Source organism: Hyperoodon ampullatus (assembly GCF_949752795.1).
Source record: "Hyperoodon ampullatus genome assembly, chromosome: 17".
NCBI lineage: Eukaryota > Metazoa > Chordata > Mammalia > Artiodactyla > Ziphiidae > Hyperoodon > Hyperoodon ampullatus.
The window spans coordinates 41,011,492-41,029,613 of NC_136930.1; the positions used below are offsets into that span (position 1 = coordinate 41,011,492).

The following is an 18,122-nucleotide window of genomic DNA, read 5'->3' on the forward strand; positions in this document are numbered from 1 at the left end:
TGTACTAGAGCTCCTCTGTTCAACAAAGATATGATGCAAGCACACAAGTAATTTTAAATTTCTTAGTAGCCTCATTTAAAAAGGTAACAACAAACAGGTGATTAACTTTAATAATGTATTTAACTCAGTTTATCCCAAATATTATTTCAGCTTGTAATCAGTATAAAAATCATTAATGGGATTTTTTTTTTGATACTAAGTCCTTGAAATGTGGAGTACATTTCAGTCTTACGGCACATCTCAATGCAGACTGACCACAGTACAAGTGCTCAGCACCCACATGTGGCATCTGTCACTTTCTCAGTGTTGAGGTTGCAGTAGTGAACGAGGCACAGCAGCTCCTTTCCCTCAGGAAGGTTCCTCTAGCAGAGACAGACAGTACACGAATAAGCAAGATAGTAGTGAAACGTGCTGTAAAGAAAATACAGCAGTCACGTGGGCATGACTGGGAGGGTCACATTAGCTAGGATGGCCAGGGAAGATCTTGGAGGTGTTGAGCTGAATGATTAAAAAGGCGGAGCCAATCATGTGAAAATATGAGCGACATTTCTTCTATTCAGTGGGAACTGCAAATGTGAGGCCCTGGCATGGGATGATTTGGCTGTGTTTAGTGAACTAAATGGTATCGCTGGATTACAGTGAGTAAGTAAGTGTGGGATGAGATGAGAGGAGATTGGAGAGGTTGGCAGGCTCTAGACTAAACAGAGACATAAAGGTCCTGATAAGAAAAAGAATACCTCATTTGTTATATATATATTTCAGTGGACCAGAAAGCCAAACTTTGAAATATATATACATAGATATATTTACAGATATATTTAATATAGACCTATGTGTGATTTAGGGAGAAAATCTTTTAGGCACTTTGCTTCCATTAACAATCATCGTCTCAGATTCCAAAGGAACTCTGGTGTTTAACTTAGTATAAAGTTCTTGTCTATAATTGGTTTATAAACAAACTGCCTTTGAGGAGTGACTGTAAAAAATGTTAAAACAGTGGAGCTACTACTGATTTTCATTCTTTTTTTAAAAAAACTTTTTTTGCAGACATGTGCATTGCTATCGCAATTTCTCTTCTCATGATCCTGATCTGTGCAATGGCTACGTATGGAGCATACAAGGTAAGCAGCTTAGAAATAAGGTCCTGGGCCTTTTCCTTGGTCCCTTACACATGTAATCTGTGCAGCTATCTGTAAGAAGTAAGGAATGATTGTTCTTAGTTTCCTGTAAGAATCTTTAAAAGTTTAAATCTCTTGCTAATGTTACGTGGAAAACCAGTGTTATAGTCTCAGAAGTGTTCACTGAGGCTTGTTGGTTGACTGCTTTTGTTTGGTTTAGCAAGTTGCCATCATGACACGCTTTAGTGAACTTCCACTCCTCCGTTTCCCTTCAGATTAAGAAAAGATTTCTCTGAATTCAAAAAAATAATGTTTTGTAATATTGAACATATTAAATATTAACATCCTGTCCTGTCTTATGTTTAGCAACATGCGGCCTGGATCATCCCATTCTTCTGTTACCAGATCTTTGATTTTGCCCTGAACACCTTGGTTGCAGTCACTGTGCTTGTTTATCCAAACTCCATCCAGGAATACATACGACAGCTGGTATATGACCTTTATAATTACTATGTCTCTTCGTGAGGGAGACCTGGTTAAGATAGAAATATAAAAGATGTAGAGATAAACATACACACACATGTTAATTTGTGGCATTTTAACTTGTATCTGAGTTACTGATTAGAGATTTTTGAATAAAGATAAGATTTTTTATCTCTTAGAATGCTTTTTGGGAAAACATAACCCCCTGAGGTAGATAAGTTGGTGATGATGGTATTAGAGGTGCCTGCCTAATTTACAAGCTACTTACTAATTGTCTTATTTTTGTAAAATACAATTTGCTCAATTATCAGCAGAGGATAGCCTTTTGCCTCTGATGTGTATGGGAAAAGTGGAACTCTACTATGTACTGTTTCCTGAACTTATTTGACCATAGAACCCCTTTCTTCTTCAAACTTCTTTTTTAAAAAATATTTATTTATTTATTTATTTATTTTTGGCTGAGTTGGGTCTTCGTTGCTGCACGCAGGCTTTCTCTAGTTGCGGCGAGCGGGGACTACTCTTCGTTGCGGTGAGCGGGCTTCTCATTGCAGTGGCTTCTCTTGTTGCGGAGCATGGGCTCTAAGCATGCGGGCTTCAGTAGTTGTGGCTCATGGGCTCTAGAGTGCAGCCTCAGTAGTTGTGGCGTACAGGCTTAGTTGCTCCATGGCATGTGGGATCTTCTTGGATCAGGGCTCGAACCTGTGTCCCCTGCATTAACAGGCAGATTCTTAACCACTGCGCCACCAGGGAAGCCCCAAACTTCTTTCTGGGGCTGGTTTTCTACAATATTAAATGTCCTTTGTGACCATGTGAGTGAATATTGGTGGCTGGCTATTAAGAAGCTCATGGAGGGTGTGAGATTAGAGTACTTCTGTGCCTTCACATTTTTTAATCTTTGTGTTTTAAATTATGTACCTTAAAATTTAATTTCTTCAAAATCTTAGAATGCTTTAAATGGAGAGAACAGAATGTTCAGTCTTCAGTTTTCATAGTAGTTTCTGAGGACTTCCCTGGTGGTGTAGTGGTTAAGAATCTGCCTGCCAATGCAGGAGACACGGGTTCGAGCCCTGGTCCAGGAAGATTCCACATGCCGCGGAGCAACTAAGCCCATGCGTCACGACTACTGAAGCCGGTGCACCTACAGCCCGTGCTCCACAACAAATGAATCCACTGCAATGAGAAGCCCGCGTACTGCAACAAAGAGTAGCCCCCCTGCTCACCACAACTAGAGAAAAAGCCCCCGCGCAGCAACGAAGACCCAATGCAGCCAAAAATAAATAAATAAATAAATAAATAAATATTTCCTTTTAAAAAAAATAGTAGTTTCTGAGCGTGGGGGAAGGAACAGGATTTTTTTGGGATGGAGATACAGACTGGGGGTTTGATGTGATAATGGAGGTCAAGAAGTTCAGTGGAAAAGAGGGATGGAGGGGATGGAGCCGAAGAGAGGGATGGAGCCAGGTAGGAAGTGTGGCCACAGGAGTTTGTGATCTTTTGGCAGTCTGCCCAGATCATGTGACTAGTACTCAACAGACCTAGTATGAAAAGCCTCCAGTGTGTTGCTCCTTAAAAGTATTAGGTTGTCATTGTAAGAAATAGCTTCTTTTTGTTTCTTAGAAACAGATCTATGTTTTCGTAGAGTGTAGTGTCAAGAAAATTCTGTTGTTATTTCCCATGTGCTAATTTTATGTATCATCTCTTGTGATAACAGCTAAGTGTTTCTGCATGAGGGGGCTTATATGTGATGAACAGGCTGTAGAATTACCTCTGTCTTTAAGGACTTGAATTTTACTCTGTAATAACGATCTGGCACTGAGCTCCTAAAATCATCCTGGAACTGTGGAGGAAACATGATCTCGACAGAGCCCATCACGTGAGGGGGCCGGGAGAGGGTGGTATGGAGTAAGGGGACACCAAGGCAAGTCACATGACAGTTCTGACTACTTGAAGAGTATATTGTGTGCTCCATCCCATGTATTTGGAGATTTATAAGGAGGAGAAAGGCTAATGTGCGGGCCAGCGTTTAGAACACTCAGGATACGACCAAGACTTCCTGTTCCACCTGCATTGTTCAGTCACTCTGTACCCAGTTGTAAAGTCATAATATTGGTGGTGCTCACAATAATCCTCCTATCAGTTTAAAAACTCACTATCTACTTTTATTTATAATTTTAAACCAAATAATACAAGTAGGCATCTTCTGCACGTTCGACTTGAAGATCAGTCTGGGCTGGATGAGCGAGGCCTGCAGGTTATCACAGTGCCTAAGAGATGGCACTGAAAGGGGACATGAAACTTCCGCTGATATTGCCCCTTCTGTTGACAAGTTGAGATATACACTGAATCTGGGGAGGCTTATCTGAGAAGGCTGCTAGAGAGCACCACTTAATCCTAGCGCCAGTTCTTTTTATGTGGAGTCTTGTAAAACACAGTTAAAGTAAGTTATGTGTGTGTTTTTATAGGTCTTAACTGGATGTAGAAACCACGTTCACTTTTCTGGGGGAAAGAGTGTAAAGATCTTTGTGGAAAGGCTCATATATTTCCACTGTAATAGCGGTTGTTGTTTTTTTTCCATATTCCTGGAAACAATATGATTTTGTGTTGGTCTTGTAAATAACATCAGTTTGTTTTATTTTTGCCCTTTGAGATCAGTACTACAGACAGCCTTTTTAGGCTCCAAGGGCAGGGGCCAGTTTGATGAGCTGATCACAAAAAGTGACTTAGATTTTATTCCTTAGGTATTTTGCCAGAGTGAGAGGAGACTCTGAAAACCACTAGGCGAGGCTCATCCTGGGGAGGAGGAGCCAGGCACATGAGTCATGAGTTTTCTCCTTTGTTATGTCTGGGAATACTGCTCACGTGGGATCCAGACACATAGTAGTGGGTGGTGAGGAGAGATGAAGGGTGACCGCACACGGGGCTGCCTTCTGTGCACACTGTGTAAGCCGTTTGCAATGAGAGCTTCGATCAATGCTGAGCACGAGATTCACGGTGACATCCTGTCATTCCCGTGAACCATAGTGGCAGATTTCAGTCCTCCTAAAAGGGTTTCTTTTGACCTGGTAGTTAGTTAATCATTATGGTCAGATGGTAGGACTTGTGTTTTTTGTTTTTTGGGTTTTTTTTTTTTTTAATTCAGGTATAGTTGATTTACAATGTTGTGCTCATTGCTGCTGTACAGCAAAGTGATAGTTATATATGTATATACATATTCTTTTTCATACTCTTTTTCGATTATTATCACAGGATATTGAATATAGTTCCCTGTGCTATACAGTAGGACCTTGTTTATCCATTCTATATAATAGTTTTGATTTTTTTTAAATGCTGTAAATACCTACTAATATAAAGGTTCTGCTCTTTGAGGAGAAGTAGCATCAGCAAATATGCTCTATATTAAGAAGGCACTATTTTAATAGGGTTCTCCCCCGTGCCCTACACAAGCCCATTAGAATGGTCCAGAATTGGCAGAAAATCCAAATTCTGAGGTGTTGTAAAGACCATTGACTTCTAACTTTCTATATGGTTGGAGGGCAGAATTAGGTCTTTACGCCTCATGAATCTTCCACTGAATCTTCTTTTTGAGAGTTACTGCCTGAATTAAGAACAGACTAGCCTCTCCCCATCACACTGTTTATAGCTTTTTCTTTAGTAGAAGTAGACTAGAAATGTTGTAGTGTCCTTAAATAATAACTATCTGCTTTAATTAGTTGCTTTCTGATAAGCACATCTGGTTAATGCTTATGGAATAGAATCCTGGATCATTAATGAGATTTGCTAATGAGGTACTTTTCTTTTGTAGCCTCCTGATTTTCCTTACAAAGATGATATCATGTCAGTGAATCCTACCTGTTTGGTCCTTATTATTCTTCTGTTTATCAGCATTATCTTGACTTTTAAGGTAAGCATGAAGATTTTACTTATGGTCTAAATATTACTAAATGTATTCATGAATGCTAAAGAAGTAAGCAAACTTCCGTTAGTTTGTCATCTTGTTTTAGATTTCTGAACTGCTTTTTGAATTCCTCACAATTCTCTTCCTTCGCTTATCTATATGAGAGAGATAAACACTAACCAAACTTCCACAGGCCAACCCAGGGTTCTTCTAAAATCTCTTTGGATGGAAATAAATTAATATAATGTTGTACATTTATGTGGTATGTATTAAGTACCAAAGCATCCATTACAAGTCTCTGTATACATTCTTTTGTAATTTGTGGGGGGGTTTCCTAAATATTTATTTATTTATTTATTATATTTGGTTGCAGCAGGAGGGCTCCTTAGTTGCAGCACGCAGGCTCCTTAGTTGTGGCATGCGAAATCTTAGTTGCGGCATGCGAACTCTTAGTTGCGGCATGCATGTGGGATCTAGTGTCCTGACCAGGGGTCAGACCCGGGGCCCCTGCATTGGGAGCGTGGAGTCTTAACCACTGCTCCACCAGGGAAGTCCCTGTAATTTATTTTAAAAATGTAATCGATTTTGAACATTATTCTGTTAACAGTCTATTATGAATTTATCATTTTTATAAATTAGTTATTGTTGGACATTGAGATAGTTCCTACTTTTTCACTTATAAATAGTACGGCAATGAATATATTAAATTAAATACATCTTTTGTATACTTATACACTTATTTTCTCAAGATCTATTTCCTGAAATTAGAGGGTATGCATAATTTGAAGGTTTCTGACAGTTCGTCAAATTGGTCTCCCCTAAAGTTGAATGCCTTAGCACTCCCATCTGCCATGTTTCCCTCACCCTCATCTGTCGAGCGCTATTTTTCATCTTTGTAAACCTAATAATAAAAACATCATTATAATTTGTGCTTGTGTGCTAGTAATAAGTAGAAAATTCTCAAGTTAGACCTTGAACTTTTAATTCTTAACATCTTTCATTGTCTTTATTTTGGCATAAAATTACCGAATTCTTTAAAAACCAAGCCTTGGTGAGTTTTGAAGAAGCTGCATTTAGGGAGAAAAGTCATTTTAGATGGTAATGTGTTGAAGAGGAGTAGAAAGAAAATGATTCATTGAAAGTCACTGAGGTCTGCATTGCCCTCCATACAACATACTCTGCATGGCTTGTTACTGCATTTGTGGCTTAGTGGTCAAGGATTTGGGTGAATTTTTTTTTTTTTTTTTTGCGGTACGTGGGCCTCTCACTGTTGTGGCCTCTCCCGTTGCGGAGCACAGGCTCCGGACGCGCAGGCTCAGCGGCCATGGCCCACGGGCCCAGCCGCTCCGTGGCATGTGGGATCTTCCCGGACCGGGGCATGAACCCGTGTCCCCTGCATCGGCAGGCGGACTCTCAACCGCTGCGCCACCAGGGAAGCCCCCCGGGTGAATTTTATACACGGATGTTGAGACTTCCTGCCCCTGCAGCTCCTACCCCAACACCCCAACTTCCTGGCTTCTCAGTCAGACCACCAGCTGTGTGGAGAGTGGGCAGAGCCGCTGGCAAAAGGCTTCAGACCCTCAGATCCCACTCACTGCGGTTTGCCACTCGAGGGTAGACTCCCCTTTAGCTTCTGCCTGTTTGGGGCCCTTCAGCCCTGCCTTCAAGTAGAGTCTGTGTGTCTGTGTGTGTTTACTCCAGATTTTACCATTTTTACCTGGAAGAAGGTTAGTCTGACCAAGCTACCCTGTGCCATTACCCAGAAGCCGGAACCTCTCACTGCTCTCAAAAAAGGCATTTTAACTGTGTAGGCATTTACATCTTCATTGGAAATGCTTACTTGAGATTTTGAGTCAGAGGACCTAGATTTACCTTGTGTCACTGCCATATAGCTATGTGACCAGAGCCTTGGTTTCTTCATTTACTAAATAGCAGTAATAGCTAAGAAAACATTGTGAAGGGTGACTGTGAGGTTAATTGAGCTAGTGGACGGGAAGATGCATCATTCATTTATTTATTCAGTAAATATTTACTGAGGGTCTCCTGTGTGCCGGGCCGTGTTGTAGCTGCTAGGCTTTGGTGGTGAATAAGAAAAATCCCTGCCCTGTCTGTGGTGCTTTTATCTACTGCAAACAATATTATTTATCATAATGACCTAATAGAAGGCATCTTATAGATTGTTCACAGCACTGTCTCCAACCTGTGCGTAATGTGTTAATGTTTCATTATATATGTATCTATCTCTACTAATCACATTGCATTTCCTTGAGAACATAGACCCTGCCTTCATTTTTCTGTCCCTTGTGGAGACTCAGTAATTATTAGTTTAAACATATATGAACACATACATGTGTTGCAGTTTCACATAACAGTTTACCTGATTAGTAGCTCTCACAACCTAAATGCACTGTTACTCTTTAATAAGTTTCATCACTAGTGGTTCCCCGGGAACCCAAATCACAACATGTGTCAGTTTTGCTCTGTCCCTAGCTGGTAAAGGGAGCAACGCTTACCACCTAGCTCTGCAAGTAGATGACGGATGTACTCTTGTCAGTGCAAGTCTGTTTGGCAAATATACCAAATATTTAATTTTTTCAAGATTACAGAAATGTCAAATAGGAAATAAGGTCATTGAAATAAGTTATTGGTCATTGAAATAAGTTTAGAGACAACAGGCCAGGTTTTTCTCCCATCAGAGTGTTTAGTGGGTGAACGCTTCTGGTGTTGCAGAGGGCGTTCGAGAATGATGACTGAGGGCTTCCCTGGTGGCGCAGTGGTTGAGCGTCCGCCTGCCGATGCAGGGGACACAGGTTCGTGCCCCAGTCCGGGAAGATCCCACATGCCGCGGAGCGGCTGGGCCCATGAGCCATGGCTGCCGAGCCTGCGTGTCTGGAGCCTGTGCTCTGCTACGGGAGAGGCCACAACAGTGAGAGGCCCATGTACCGCAAAAAAAAAAAAAAAAAAGAATGCTGACTGGGCGTATGGGGCCCCAGACACTGGGTATTTCCCCTCCGCAGTTTAACCTTCAGTTATAGATTTGTCATTTTGGAGGCCTCACATCAGAAAGAGTTCTTGTCTTAAAAGAACCTTCTGTTCACTGCTAAAATAATGGATGACTGGTTAGCCTTCTTACATAGTACCCAACAGAATATGTCCAAGCATTCCATTTTTATTTGTGTTAAAATTCTCAATGAGTCCAGGGTTTTTTTGTTTGTTTGTTTTAATAGAGAAGCAAGAGCGTTGTTGAGTAAACTGAAGATTTGAGTAAATTCAACATATTGTTCAAGAAAAATGCCCTTTCCATCTCTTTCTCATTGTTGATCTCTGGTTTCAGTTTATTGCCATTCAGAAAACACTTTACTAAAATAGCATTATGCATTTTCATATTAACATTATCACAGGAAGTCTCACTGTAGGAAATAATCACCACCAAGTATGAATGCAGCTTAAGACAGCATTCTGAGTGCACAACAGAACATTTACCTCACTCTTCTGAAAAGTGTTGACAAGCACTCCTTTTGTTGTTACATGTCTTCTTTTTTTAATAAAACAACTTTCTTGAGATAAAATTCGCATATCATAAAGTTCTCCCATTTAAATGTACAATTTACTGGTTTTTAATATATTCACGGAGTTGTATAAACACAGCTCTGTGGTTAAACAATGTAATTTTAGAACACTTTTACCGTATGACATTTGCCCTTACCCCCATCCCCTGGTAACCACTAATCTATTTTCAGTCTCTATGGATTTGCCTCTTCTGGACATTTCATATAAATGGAATCATGTAATATGTGGTACTTTGTGACTGGCTTCCTTGACATTTCCAAGGTTCATCCATGCTGTAGCATGTTATCAGAACTTCCTTTTTATTGCTGAATTATATTCCATTGTTTGAATATACCATACAATGGAATATTTTGTTTGTCTATCCAGTCCTAAGTTGACAGACATTTGGATTGTTTTTACTCTTTTGCTGTTACAAATAATGTTGCTGTGAACATTTGTGCACAAGTTTTTGTGTGGACATATGTTTTCATTTCTCTTGGGTATATACCTCGGAGTGGAGCCACCGGGTCACATTTAACTGTTTATTTATTTATTTATTTATGGCTGCATTGGGTCTTCTTTTGTGGTGTGTGGGCTTCTCATTGTGTGGCTTCTCTTGTTGTGGAGCACGAGCTCTAGGCGCGTGGGCTTCAGTATTTGTGGCACGCGGACTCTAGAGCGCAGGCTCAGTAGTTGTGGTGCACGGACTTAGTTGCTCCGCGGCATGTGGGATCTTCCCGGACCAGGGCTCAGACCCGTGTCCCCTGCATTGGCAGGCGGATTCTTAGCCATGGCACCACCAGGGAAGTCCCCACATTTAACAGTTTAACCTTTTGAGGGACTTCCAGACTACTTTCTAAAGCAACACTGTTTTACATTCCCACCAGCAGTGTAGGAGGGCTCCGTTTTTTCCACATCTTTAACCTTTTAATCAAAGAATTTCAAAGCTAGAAAGGGGCTTTGAAATCCTTTTGTTTTAATCTGATTACACATGATTGGAATGAAAGTACAAAGACTTCGTATTATAAACATCTCCCATGAGCTCATGCTTTATTTCCAACATGTCTTTATTCTGGACCTTAATTTTAATTATCTTCTGTGGATATTTCATTGTGAAAATGGAAATGTTTTAGTGAATTGTACTGACCACAGAGCAAATTAATGTGCTACGAACACTTTTTTTTAAAAAAAGTTGACTTGTATTATAAAATCATATATAATAATACAGAATAACGATCCGAAAGACCCAGAGTTAAAGTGTGATGAGAATCGGCTAATGAATTGATTGTTCTTTGTGGGCAGTAAGTGTTTGCGGCGATTGCTCCTTTCAACTTCCTTTTCTTGGAAATTCTCTTTCTCCTGTCAGCCCCACCCTTCCCCATCACCTTCTGCGTAGTAAGGCTACAGTATCACCCTTGGCCAGAAAGCTACTATATCCATCATTTGTAATTTTAAAGCCTTTTCGGTTTAGTAGAGTTCATGTGTGTTTAAAATTTACATAAATGAACACTTTGCAATATGGCTTTATCCATGATGATATCGTAAATTGTCTGAACTTTGAAAATTAAATCTCTAACAATCACTACTTACTTACAGGGTTACTTGATCAGCTGTGTTTGGAACTGCTACCGATACATCAATGGCAGGAACTCCTCTGACGTCCTGGTTTATGTTACCAGCAATGACACTACGGTAGGTGTGATGTCACTTCACGTGGAGATCTCCACACATCCACTGTACGATGGCTTCTAAATATTTCTAGCGTTTGCTGCTTTTTTACTGTTGTTGAAACATATTCATGAGCTGCTTAGTCATCAGAGGATTCATAGTTGAATGAAATGTGTTTTGTTTTCCTTACAAGACATTAAAATCTAGTTGGCTCAACTCTGGTTCATTTAAAAAAATATTACAAATAGATAATATATGTGCCTCTCCACATTTATGTATCTTTTTTTTTTTTTTTTTTGGGCTGAGTGGCATGTGGGATCTTAGTTCCCTGACCAAGGATTGAACCCATGCCCCCTTCATTGGAAGCGCGGATTCTTAACCACTGGACCACCATGGAAGTCCCAACATTTACGTATCTTAAACCTGCATTATTAAAAAACCATGGTAGGGCCTCCCTGGTGGCACAGCGGTTAATAATCCGCCTGCCAATGCAGGTGACATGGGTTCGAGCCCTGGTCCGGGAAGATCCCACATGCCGCAGAGCAACTAAGCCTGTGCGCCACAACTACTGAGCCTGTGCTCTAGAGCCCGTGAGCCACAACTACTGAAGCCCGCATGCCTAGAGCTTGTGCTCCGCAACAAGAGAAGCCACCGCAATGAGAAGACCACGCGCGTACTACACAGAAGAGTAGCCCCCGCTTACCACAGCTAGAGAAAGCCCGCGCTTAGCAACGAAGACCCAATGCAGCCATAAGTAAATAAATAAATTTATTTTAAAAAAAACATGGTAGGTAATTCTAGGTATCAATTCTGCATAGTTTGACTATACTATCTCACTTGACATGTGAAATTAAACTTAAAAATGTGATTTTATAGGTAGAGAGATAAGAATGACAGAGATTACTGTATCTTTAAAACTTGCCCCACATATGAAAACCTTAGTAAAAGAATTTAGATGATCTGTGTTCTGCCACTAGTTGTTCATACTTAAATTTTTTAAACCTATCAAATATGATTTTGAGAAACATGCCTTCACTGGAAGAGTCCTCAAAATCATTTGTCCTTTATGTAATTATCTTGCCTGGCTCGTGGTAAAAGTACAAGTCCTCTAGGTACTAATCTCCCGGTGTCTCCATCACCACGTGTGATGCTCAGTACACGTAAGTGCTCGAGGAGTGGTTAATGGAAAGGATGGGTGACATGAGCCTGTGGGATGGGTCCAGGTGGATAGGATTGGAGGGGACAGAACGGACAGGACAGATGACAGGATAAATATAAATGGTGTGTCTGTTCTAAACTGGAATGGAGTTTTGTATTTGGTTTTGTATTTTTTAAAATTTTATTTATTTTATTTATTTATTTTTGGCTGTGTTCGGTGTTCGTTGCTGTGCACGGGCCTTCTCTAGTTGTGGAGAGCGGGGGCTACTCTTCATTGTGGTGTGCACACGGGCTTCTCATTGCAGTGGCTTCTCTCGTTGTGGATCACGGGCTCACGGGCTGTAGGCACGTGGGCTTCCGTAGTTGCGGCACATGGGCTCAGTAGTTGTGGCTCACGGGCTCTAGAGCACAGGCTCAGTAGTTGTGGCACATGGGCTTAGTTGCTCCATGGCATGTGGGATCTTCCCAGACCAGGGCTCGAACCCGTGTTCCCTGCATCGGCAGGCGAATTCTCAACCACTATGCCACCAGGGAAGCCCTGGTTTTGTTTTTTAAATTGTGGTGACTTGCTTACTCTTTGGCCTTACTGAAGTAATTTAGTCTGTCCCTGACTTGACTTCCCTGTGTATAAAATGGGGATAAAACAACTTCAGACTTTATACTAAATACACAGGTGCAAGCTGATATCACTGAGATCTCTGTGGAATTTCTGAGAGAAAGCGTGTTATACGTGAATAGTTTTCCTAAGTCCTCAGCAAGGAATCATTGGTTTGAATCAGAAGTGCGTGAGCAGTGGTTTAAGAGGAGGCTCTGCCGGGATCAGATGCACAAACCCAGCGTGCCCAGGTGCTGGGGGGCCCTTCAGGGGCCCTGCAGAATCCTTTGCACTGATCATAGTAGACACATCCTGCCTACTAACCCTTTAGAGAATCCCTCTTGGGTCAGTACATCTCTTTAAAGAAGTAACTGTTCACAATTACTATAATTTTGATAAAATTACTGGTGGAAAGAATTTTTTCCTTCTCTCTGAGTTTCTGAGTATTAGTTATCTATCAGTATCTTTCTGTTTTTCCTTTAAAAAGACATCTCAGAGTACTTTTATTGTCCTGCTGAACTAATGAAAAGTCTAAAAGGTTTGACATTTTTAGTTTTGAGGAACAGTAAAACTGCTAAACAAGCAAGATATGTTAGAGCCCCATCCTAAATATTATGAATGTGTGGGACTTAACAAAACTACCACCTTTGAAAAGTATCTCAGAGAAGATAATGCCCATATCGCATGTGTTTGTTTGGATATACTTCTGGTGGTTGTTTTTTCATTGCTTTCTGAAGGGTTGTGTGTGTTTTTAGTAGAAGCAAGGTGGAAGGGCTGGGTACACGTTGTATAAATACACCTGAAATCAAAGGATATTCTGAAATTGTAGAAATTGGGGTGCTTAAAGAATTTAAGAATCATGAGTGAGTCCCTAAAATGCATCCAACTAGCTTTCTAGAGGAAGTTTTATTTTCCGCCCTTTGAAAGATTCAAAATTAGGTATGGATAGCAGGTAAGCTGTATTTAGGCTAACATACACTCAAAAATAGCTATACTTCCCAGCTGGACATCCTAGCTCTTCTAATAATAGACCTTTCTTCAGAAAGGCTTCCAGCTTGGCAGTAGTTTGTAGTAACTAGGGTTTGGGACCATGGACTAGTGCCAGCTGTGATTGTTTCCTTGTGTGCTGACAAAAGGTCCTGGGGAATTGCTTGATGATCATTATTATTGGTCATTATCTTCTCAGTCATTCTGTATCAACTCGCCATTTTTAAGATAAGGAAACTGATGATATGTTTCTACTTTCTAAAAGTTCACAGCGAACCTTTTTTTCCTTTTTAAAACAAAGAATGGTATTCCTGCGGAAGGGAGTTTTATCATTTCTCATAGCTTGCACGGATAGTCCGCTTCAAAATAGGGATAGATCACCAGCTGAAGCCTCAGCTTTCTGGCAGTGTTTTTAAAGACTGTTTTTTAAAAAATAAGGCTTCCCTGGTGGCGCAGTGGTTAAGAATCTGCCTGCCAATGCAGGGGACACGGGTTCGATCCCTGGTCCAGGAAAATCCCACATGCCACGGAGCAACTAAGCCCGTGTGCCACAGCTCCTCAGCCTGTGCCCTAGAGCCTGTGAGCCACAGCTGCTGAGCCCACGCGCCACCACTACTGAAGCCTGAGCGTGAGCCTGTGCTCCACAAGAGAAGCCACCGCAGTGAGAAGTCTGCGCACAACATGAAGAGTAGTCCCCGCCCGACACAACTAGAGAAAGCCCGTGCACAGCACTGAAGACCCAATGTGGCCAAAAATAAATAAATAAATATTTAAAAAATAATGGTATTGTGGATATTTTTCTAAAGAGTACTTATTATATCTAAAATAATAATTCCTTAATATAAAATATCCAGTGAGTATTTAGATTTTCAATCGACTCATGTTAATTTTCCTAGCAGTTTATTTGAAACAGGATCTGTGGGTCAGTATGCATTTTAAGACTTTGTAATTTTTTTAAAGAAACAACTGGTCCACAAACTAGAGTTTACTGATCGCATACCTATAATATAGATCTCTGTATTTCCAGTAAATTAGTAGTTGGATCTAAATGCTTTCTATATTTCTATTCCCATTTTCCTTTTTTTGTAAGATTGCTTTATAGTTGATAATTTTTCTTCCATCAGGATGCAGGTGATGTCTGGTTGATTCTGTCTTTCTGGGATGTCAACAACCATTGATATCATCAATCCATTAGGAATTGCAATATGATGACATGCTATCATTTTTCATTTATTAGCTGGAATATTTCTATAAAGAGAAACTTTCCCTCGTGTACTATTATTTAGTTACCCAGTGGTACTTGGGACAATGATAAATAGATATGCTTTTGTTCTCTTTATCAGTTTTCAAAATGACACGTTGGTCCATCATTCTCTAGTGATGACCAGTGAGGGTTTTTGTTTTTGTTTTTGTTTTTATGTAATAAATGAACTAATGAAAAGAGGCCTGTTATTAGAAGAGCTGGGGATGCTCCGTTGAAAAGTACAGCTATTTTGATTAATTTTATCAGTAAGCCTAAATAAAATTTACCTACTATTCCATACCTATTTTAAGACTTTCTAAGGGGAAAACCAAAATCTTCCTCTAAACAGCTACAACGTAGCTAACATCCTTATGAGTGTCCTAATTATGCCGTCTTTGCCCAGTTGGAGCCTCTTCAAGTTGGCGTCTGAGTCTTTTTACACGTCTCTGATAGTGTGATCGCTTCCTTGCTGTTCTGGGCTCATCTTGTTCATAATATGTTCCACACCTGGAATCAGCTGTTTCTCCAAGGACCCCTGCTTCCTTTCAGTAGAGACCATAATCTGTATTTCTAGGGTTGGAGAATAGATTTTTCTTTTAAAGAGGGCTCTGCATATTTAAAGGTTGTTTTGACTAGTACTAAAGGAGTTCAAGAACTAAAGGAGTTCTAATTAAAAAAAAAAAAAAATACTGGAGCCTCACTCTGAGATCCTAAGTGGGGCCTGGAATGATCTAGTTCTGTTATTTTCCCTGGTCTCTGGAGCTATATTAAGATCCTCATAGTGTGTCATCATGTATGTTTCTCTTTTGTCCATGTCTTTATTGGGAATCCACACGGACACGTTGTGCCTTTCACTTCCTATCAAGTATTAAGCCAGGTGGCTTTTCTCCCAGGCTGAAGAGTCTCAGGGTGACCTCTATGGAAAGATACTGGGGCTCTTGTTGGTAGAAAATAAATGTGCTGCTTTTTTCTTCTCTAAAACAGTACACATATTATTGGCCAGGTATCTACTTTTCCAAATACTACTCAGGGAGAATAGATAGCGTTATTATATATTGGAGATCACTCTATGGATTAATTGCTCCAGTTTCCTAACTAAAGCAAAGCAAAAACCTTTGAAAGAAATGCCTTAAGACAGAGAGGTCACAAACTCTGTTAGTTCATAATGCCTCTTAGGGTCTTGGTATTTTTTTCATGATGCCCTTAGGCCAGAAGACATACCTAGCTGTTCATTTCATTAAGTAGTCAGGTCCAGACAACTTAAGAGTAGTAGTTAGTGTAGTACCTAGCAGGCTTTGTAGTGTTTTCCTTGGAAATTTAAAATATCCCAAGGTGTCCCTTTGAGTCACTGCCATACACGGTTAGGTACCCTAGAGAGATGCAGCCTTCCCTTTAGAACATTGTATTCAATAGAAATCACATTCTGGATATATAATACATAATACCACATTCTCTCCCCTACCTTCATCAAAATCTGGCCTTAAGAGGAAAAATGTATTAAAATACTAAATAGTAGAAACAGATTTCTTTCACCTTAAAATTTATGCAAATCGAGATTTAAAAAACCCTTTTGGGCTTCCCTGGTGGCGCTGTGGTTGAGAGTCCGCCTGCTGATGCAGGGGACACGGGTTCGTGCCCTGGTCCAGGAAGATCCCACATGTCGCAGAGCAGCTAGGCCCGTGAGCCATGGCCACTGAGCCTGCGTGTCCGGAGCCTGTGCTCCGCAACGGGAGAGGCCACAACAGTGAGAGGCCCGCGTACTGCAAACAAAACAAAACAAAACAAAACAAAAAAACCTCTTAATCTGCTGATACCAGTGCAGACTTGAGTCATGGCAGTACCCAGTGTTGTGTTAAATCCATGAGGAGGGAATCAGTTGGGGCACTTTAAAAGCAGTGAGATGAATGTTTATCCAAAATAGTATCCGAAATTCTGATTTCAGATAAAAGGATCATGGTCTTGGGCAATGTAGGAAAATGGCTATTTAGGGATAAATAGGAAAATTTTAAACTTCATGGAGTCCGTTATGCCATATCATATCATATTGCAGGTGCTAATCTTGGTGAACACTATATACAGGTTTATTGTTCTGACTTCAAAAAGTGTTTTGCCGGGAAGTCCCTGGAGGTCCAGTGGGTAGGACTTTAACTGCCTGAGACCGGGTTCAGCCCCTGGTTGGGGAACTAAGATCCCACAAGACATGTGGCATGGCAAAAAAAAAAAGTGTTTTGTTGTGTGGGGCTGCCTTTTGAGCCTGACTGCTTGAAAAACACAGTTAAGAAAAAAGTCAGTGACCTGGTGAAGGCCAGATTATCTCCCCAGCAGTCATTTCCCTGTAGATATCCCTGAGAGGCTGATGTTAATTAAGGCTGACCTTGGCCTGTCAGAAAGCCACAAAACACTGTCAGTTGACTTAGAAGGGTTGGAGGTGGGGTGGATTTATTTAGTAGTCCTCTCAATGACTTTCAAAAATTGTGCATAAAAAATTCCATTGTTTTTTTTCCCTCCTGTTGCTTTTAAAAACGAGTTTGTTCATTACTCCTAGGCATAGGTTACATGTGATTAGAAACAAGTTCTTGACTAGGTGACATGAATTATGTTTATTCTTTTCCCACATCCCACCCCTAGAGACAGAAGGGGAGGGAATGAACTAAATTGATAGCTGGAGAGATTTTTTAGACTTTAGAAGTTCCTTCATACCTGAGAAACTAGACTGTTACCAAGATGAATGTATAGTCATCATCTTGCAGATTCTTCAGAAAAGTCATAACTGATTTTCGGAAACTGTGTGAGAAAGGCTTCATTTAAAGGCAGGAAGGAGGCTGGCTCTGAAGATCTCCTTCAGTCCTGGGCATTTCAGATTCATGTACGTTAAACATACCTCACAAAACAGACCTTTCACCACTGTCACCTGCCTGTATGAACCAGGGGGTCCAGGAGGCAGTGGGGAGGGGGCGGGGGGAAGAAGCCTCTGCAGTTACAGGACTTGTACATTGACCAGGACAAGCAGGGGTGAAGCAGGAAAGTAATTCGTTTTGATGATTCTTCTCAAGTCAAGTCACAAACTTTCAAAACAGTGAGACTTTTCGTTTTGTTTGCTTATTTTTGCTCTCTAGCACAGGGGAAGGAATGGGAGGGTGGATTAAAGAAAGAGGTGGAAGAAAAGTTAGAAGTAAACTTGGTGACACCAAGGCAGCTGCCTTATTTATTCATTCATTCATTCATTCATACATACATACATATACATATATCTATTTTTTTTCAAGCTCTTTTCCTATTTAGGTTGTTACATAATATTGAGCAATACAGTAGGTCCTTGTAGTTCCCTTGTTGTGTTAGATAGCCCTCCCTTCTGTAACTGAGCCCCACGCATTTTCCTAATAGCTTCATATGTGCACGTGGCTTCAGACAGACTTGTCCGTTGGT

The 18,122-nt window shown here is 40.6% G+C and overlaps 1 protein-coding gene across 1 annotated transcript in view; it reads left to right on the plus strand.

Annotated features, from left to right (window-relative positions):
- LAPTM4B (lysosomal protein transmembrane 4 beta) overlaps nucleotides 1-10,797 on the plus strand; it is a gene marked incomplete at both ends in the record, with an annotated part of 50,667 nt that extends 39,870 nt beyond the window's left edge. Inside the window, 4 exons of the mRNA XM_079722442.1 lie at nucleotides 1,048-1,121; nucleotides 1,485-1,607; nucleotides 5,404-5,502; nucleotides 10,642-10,797. Coding sequence (XP_079578568.1) covers nucleotides 1,048-1,121; nucleotides 1,485-1,607; nucleotides 5,404-5,502; nucleotides 10,642-10,797 — 452 coding nt within the window. The remainder of the gene's footprint in view (nucleotides 1-1,047; nucleotides 1,122-1,484; nucleotides 1,608-5,403; nucleotides 5,503-10,641) is intronic.
- Between the last annotated feature and the right edge of the window lie 7,325 nt (nucleotides 10,798-18,122).